The sequence below is a fragment of the Nothoprocta perdicaria genome, unplaced genomic scaffold, assembly GCF_003342845.1.
Source record: "Nothoprocta perdicaria isolate Ctin4 unplaced genomic scaffold, notPer1 scaffold_5, whole genome shotgun sequence".
NCBI lineage: Eukaryota > Metazoa > Chordata > Aves > Tinamiformes > Tinamidae > Nothoprocta > Nothoprocta perdicaria.
In genome coordinates, this window is record NW_020455754.1 from 3,946,987 (window position 1) to 3,953,059 (window position 6,073).

A 6,073-nucleotide genomic window follows, 5' to 3' on the forward strand; every position below is an offset into this window, starting at 1 on the left:
GGGAAGGGAAGGGAAGGGAAGGGAAGGGAAGGGAAGGGAAGGGAAGGGAAGGGAAGGGAAGGGAAGGGAAGGGAAGGGAGGAGAAGGATTAACCAGGCAAACGAGACTTGCCTGCATGCACTCAGGAGGCCAAGTTCTCCTCCAGCACTTAGCTAATGGCACAAGGCAGCCCCATAGCCTGCGAGTGCGACACGGAGGGTGACTCATGCAGGATAGTCCCCAAGCTCCAGCGCACCCAGTGCCTCTGATGACAAAAGAAGGGCTTTGAGACAAGGGGATTACCCCAGATGTAACTAATCTGGAGCTCAGCGACTGCGTCTGAAATGATAGCCGGGGATGCTCTGTCCTACGGGTTGTATTGTGTTGTTGTGTCCTTGTCCTGGCCATATGTTGCCTCTATAGATTCCCATGGAGCTGTGCGTGGTGTTTTACCCACGAGGAGCATCCTGCTGTCCTGTGCGCTTGGGAGGGGTTTGGCTGGCATGGGAATGGCTTGGGGAGGTGCTGGAGGCAGCGGGAGCGGGAGCAGGAGCAGCACAATGGCCATTGTTCCCCTGCAGGGCAGGAGGGGCTGGCGGCCGGCAGGAACAAAGCCCCGAGCCAGTTCCTGCGGACACGCAAGCAGCCTTTTTATCACTTTGTGACAAACGGGGCTGTCAGCAGCAGGAAGTGATGTTGCAGCCTTCCTCACCCCGGGGAAACTCCTCGCGGTTTCCATGGGGATGGAGGCAACTGTTTAATTACAGGTTTATATAACCTTAAAGTTGCCCCATGAAGCGCCACAACATTTTCGGGGGGTCGCGGTGGGGATGCAAAGAGGAGGATCTGACCTGAGAGCCGCCTGCGCGGGCAGGACGTCCTGACACGGGTAGAAGTCGAGCCCTGCTGGAGCTCACAGCTATGAACCACAGTGATCCGTGTGCCCTGATAACCCAAACGGACTGAAAACAGGGAGCAAACCAGTGGAGAGGAGGGGAAAATCCTCCCCAGCACCTTCGCAGGTAGCAGAGCTCGGCTGGCCTGAGCAATCAAGACCTCCTCCAGTCGGGCTAAGTTTAGAAGCCACCACCGCATTGGCTCCTCGCGCCCACAGCCACACATCCTCCTCTTCCTCCCACCCAGCCTTCCTCCCGCCCTGCCGGGCCCTGCTCCTCTCCTTTCCCCACCTCTCACCGCTCTGAGCCACCCCCATCCGAGCTCGGCCATCCCCCACAACTGCGGCACTCCAGGGAGCTTTGCCTCAGTCTCCCCTGCTTATGGGTGCTGGGCTCTYCCCTTCTCCCACGCTCGCTCAGCCTGGGTGCTCTCTGGGATCTGTGGACGATGCTGTTCACAGATAACCCAGCTGTGCACACGTGTGACTCTCGTTACGGCTGGAAAGTGGAGGATCCCCGTAAAGGCTCTAGGAAAGATGCTGCGAGCCCCAGGACTGGCATCAGCTTTGGGTGCCCGCGGGGCTCGTGCCCCACCACGGCCACGGCTCTTGCAGAAACGAGTTGGTGCTGCAGCCGCTCGCCTTTGTGCCCCTCTGTCAGGTGCCTCGCTCAGTTATAAAAACCGCTCAGCTGCCAGGTAATGAGTTTTATTGTTCCAAGAAACACATAAACAAGCTCTGCCGGCTGCTGGGGAGCGGAATTCTGTTTGAACTGCGATTACCAGGCAGGTTTTTTTTTATCAGTTGCAGGGCTGGGGCTGCCAAGGTTGTATTTTTCCACTGAGCAAGCTCCGCTTCAGTGCGAAGGGGAAAGTTTGTTCCGCCGAGTCGTGCAGGTGCAGGCAGGCGCCCGTGCTCGGAAGCAGCCTGGAGCGCGGCTGCGATCCCATGGAGYGGTGCAGGGAAGGGGGTTTTGCAGGATCCTCAGGACAGAGCAGGTTTGGGAGAGGAAAAGTCAGCTAGCGGTTCGCACACGTTAACGTGCGCTAGACAAAGGGTTTCTACCCTCAGTTCTTCATGGCCAGGGATCTCTGTTTCCTTCCCTTTTTTGCTGCTCCCTTGTTTGTATCCCTCGGTGCCAGGACGGCGCTTGCTGACTGCTAACGCACGGCGCTGACGACAGAGCTGCGTCTCGCGGGGAGCTCACGTGGAAGAATTTCAGACACAGCAGCACATCATCCCCTCCTTCAAGGGCACCTTCTCCCGGGAGAAGAGTCCCAGATTTTCGTACRGTTAACACAGGCAGGACTGCAGCAGGAGTTTATTTAGTGCGGAGCTCGTCTCCAGTGATGGGACAAGACTGCAGCTGCTTTATGCTTCATAAAAGCCCCGTATCAGCTGAGGCTTCAGACTTTTAACTACAAAAAATGCTGTAATTTTACATAAAGCGTTGTAACCTGCTGCTATCTGACTAAGCAAACCATGTTGTGATGAGTCAAGAGCAGGATCCATCTCTCTGAATTTCAGAGATGCAGGGACCAGCACCTGCATTCTAGGGCCAAGGTCCAGAGCCAGAAGAGCTGACGTCCCAGCACACTCCCCCAGCCACTCGTGATATCATTTGGCTCGGAAAACAGGCTGCCTCCTGGCTGCATTTCTGCATTAGCATCACCAGGTGAGAGCGACACTTTGCAGCACCCGCTGCTCCCCAGGGAGCCCAGGCACCTCCGCCAGAGCAAGGGRCAGAGCTCCCCTCTCTCCCCCTGCTACCCGAGGCTCTGCTCTCACCAGCTCCCCTTAAATGCCATGGAAAAAGCAGTGGTGCAAAGCCCCAGCAAGGAGGTCATGCTGGGATAGTCAGTTAAGTGACTAGTGGCTGCCTGATCAGTTCCTACGCCCTGACTTGCTTACAGGATTAACATAACAAACCAGCTATTTCACCCTAAGGACTAGAAGCAGTCTTGAAAATAAAATAGAACAACCTCAATTTTTAGACTTAACCTTTTCTGTGTAAACGGTAAACAAGCAGTGAGGAAGCTCTTCCAAGAAGAGGATTATTTTAAATTCACAGTAGCCCCATGCCCAGTTGGTGTGAACAGCTTCAAATGCATGGCTGTCACTGGAGCCACATTCACCTATGCAGCTGGGAATCTGCCCTTGACTCCTTGCCATGACGTGTAACAACACGGGGACAGAGCAGGCCCAGTCTCGGCCTTCTCCTAGATCAAAGACAAGCTCAGCTCAAACGAAAAGCCACTTTCTCATCAAGCACATTGTCTCCAAACCCATTTTTCCATCTAGTTTGGTCAGGGCCCTGGTTAATTGCAGTGCCTGAGGTCAGCAAGCTCGGCAGCAGAGTCAGAAATTCAGGCTTCTTACAGGTCATTTGGGAAAGCCTAAATGCTTTGAGACAGTAAAACGCAAGATTTTTAAACATATACCCAGTTCTCAATAGAAATATCATAATTTATTCTGTTTGTATAAAAAGTTATAATCATGTAACAAAACTAGGTCTTCGTAAGAAGAAATATATTATTTCACATCATAAATAATCAAACATACAACCCTTGGCAACTCAAAAAAGCACTCGTCTGGTGCTTTCACGTCAGTGCTTGGGGCAGGGAGGGGGGAAGAAAAGTTGACATATATACAGGATTACAGTACCAAAAAATACTGAGGTATTTTGTTTCTCTAGAAATGAAACTTAAGGTTTGTGAAGGCAAAAAAMCAATACATTAATGTAAAAAATAAATAGTAGGACTGTCATGTAGGGGACAGCATCACTGTTGCTTGAAGTGTCCAGGAATGGGAATACTGGTACATATGCTACTAGACAGGGAGCAGGCTTAAAACAGACAGGAGACTAGAGAAACAGCTCAGGAAGAGACAACTAGGTTCTTTGACCTCTACGTAGATATCCAGATATTGGCTTAAAACATCAGCCGCAAAAAAAAAAAAAGAAACCAACAATAACACTAGTTCTCTGGAGTCGAGTGAGCTTCTCTCTGCTTACAACGATGCTCTGGGATAGATGAATGGACCTCCACAAATGCAAGTGGCTGTGGATGACACTGTCCTCATAGTTATTGCACTTTCAGACAATAAGAGTCCAAGTTCTGACCATGTTTTTCACCAGCCTTTCAGCAGCTTGGGGAAGTGGTGATGGGGCTCTGAAGGTAGCTTAAAGCACTGGATGATGTGTGAACAGGGATGGAGACTGGAAAGTTAAAGACGGTTGTGGTTGATGCTCCTCTGTCCAGTACAGCAGACATAGCAGGGCTGCCAGCTTCTGCTGAGCAGTTTGGGGCAAGGACCTGGGACTCRAACTGAAGCAGCTGTCCCATGAAGCTGAAATTTGGGGAGATGATGCTTCTTCTTTGCTTCACAAACTCAAAGGCTTCATCCAGTTTAACTCTGTTGGTCCTCATGAGATAAGCAAGGCAGATGGTCGCTGACCGAGAAATGCCAGCCTGGCAGTGCACAAATACCCTTCCACCATCGTTTTTAACTGCGTCTGAAAGAATTAAGAGCATTCAGTTAGCAAACTGGTCTCACTGCTTCCAAAGGCAAGAAAGCTCAAGGGGCTGTTTTACATTTCTTTAATCCATCTCTTCCTTAGGCTGGTAGGTGCGCAGTGCTCTGGAGACAAAGGGAGCCTTTGTCCCCAGGCAAACAGCAGTCTCATTCCGGCTCCAATTCTGATTATACTAATAGCCCCTCCAGGACACTTTACTGCTCTTGCAAGGTTACTTTAAGACTTATCCACTTCAATTTGCTAGCTCTTTTCTGCAGTACCTATGCCTCTTGATTCAAGACTTTAAATAGCTTTCTAAAGGCAGAGTTATTCTACTCTTGGTAGAATAAAACTAATGGGATTGGTCCCCAAGTACCTCCTCTACAGAATAAAACCCCCCAGTTTAAAATGCAGCCTGGGAACAGCAGGGGAAGAGGGGAATGTTCAGACTGCTTCCCAGAAAGTGAGATSCTGTCCCTTTCTCCCCAGAGAGAAAAAACACAAAACGCTCATTTACCTATGAAATCTATGGCCTCGTTAAACCAGGAGCTGATATCTGCCTTGTGGTTGTCCTCCACAGGGATGCTTTTGTACTGGTAGTGCCCTTCAAAGTGGTTGGGGCAGTTGGCAGAGACGTTGATGAGCGCCGTGATGCCCAGGGCGTCCAGCATGTCCTTGCGCGACGCATGGTAGGCGCTGCCCAGGTAGAGGAAGGGCAGGATCTCCACGGGTCCCCCCTGCAAGAGAAGGGGCAGGGGAGCCGTTAGCCTTGCCGGGCACCCTCCGAGCAGCCTCCCCGCTCCCGCTGCGTGTCCCGGGCCTCACCTGGTCGTAGAGCGGGGTGCCACAGGAGCTGCAGCCCGAGTCGGCACTGCCGGGCGCGCCGGCCGCGCTCAGGGGCAGGCTCAGGCCCGTCGGGGCGGCTGGCTTGGTGCAGAACTCGGCGCAGGTGGACGAGAAGGCTTCGTAACCMCCTGCAAGAGCGGGTGGAGAGCGGCGGGGTGAGTGCCGCGGGGCCGGGACAGCGCCGCGGGGCCCGGGCAGGGGCCGCGCCGTCGGGGCGGGGGCCGGGGCACACCGGGGACACTCACCCTTGAGGAAGCAGATGCGCACGCCGCGCGTGTCGCGGCACAGGGCGCCCAGGGCCAGCACGAGGGTGCTGTCGCGCTTGGGCAGCTCCAGGTCGGCGCTGCGCTCGTCCAGCAGCACCACGGTGTGGAAGAGCCCCTGGCGCAGGCGGGCGCGCAGCTCCTCGTTGGGCACGACGTGCTCCAGCCCCACGGCGCCCTTGGCGCGGCGGCGGACGATGGTGCTGAGGCGCACGTTGCAGGAGCCCGCGATGTGCGACGCGTTGAAGGAGAAGAAGGAGCGGCAGTCGAGGACGAGGCACTGCGCGGCGCGCTCCCGCAGCAGCCCCCGCAGCGCCTCGCACTCCAGCGCGCTCGCCCGCAGGTTCACCATGCCCGCGGCACCAGGGCACGGAGCGAAGGAGGGAGAAAGAGGCAGCGGCTCCAGGCCGGGGTCGGACGGTTCCAGTGCCGGTGYCGGGCGCTGGTGCCGCGCGTCCCGCTCCCGCCTTTTATCGCCGCGCGCCGCCGCGCGCCGCCGTTTTCTCAATGGGGCCGCGTCACGTGAGCGCCGCGCGCAGACGTCACCCGTGGCGGCGCGCCCGGCCCGGCCCGCGG

At 55.0% G+C, this 6,073-nt stretch overlaps 1 protein-coding gene across 1 annotated transcript; it reads right to left on the minus strand.

The window, feature by feature from the left end:
- Positions 1–3,402: 3,402 nt before the first annotated feature.
- DUSP1 (dual specificity phosphatase 1) lies at positions 3,403–5,930 on the minus strand. The gene is made up of 4 exons (XM_026047679.1): positions 5,480–5,930; positions 5,214–5,362; positions 4,906–5,125; positions 3,403–4,388 (listed from the first exon to the last, which is right to left on the minus strand). The coding sequence occupies exons 1-4, from the start codon at positions 5,847–5,849 to the stop codon at positions 4,015–4,017; spliced, it is 1,113 nt and encodes a 370-aa protein (XP_025903464.1). The 5' UTR covers positions 5,850–5,930; the 3' UTR covers positions 3,403–4,014.
- Between the last annotated feature and the right edge of the window lie 143 nt (positions 5,931–6,073).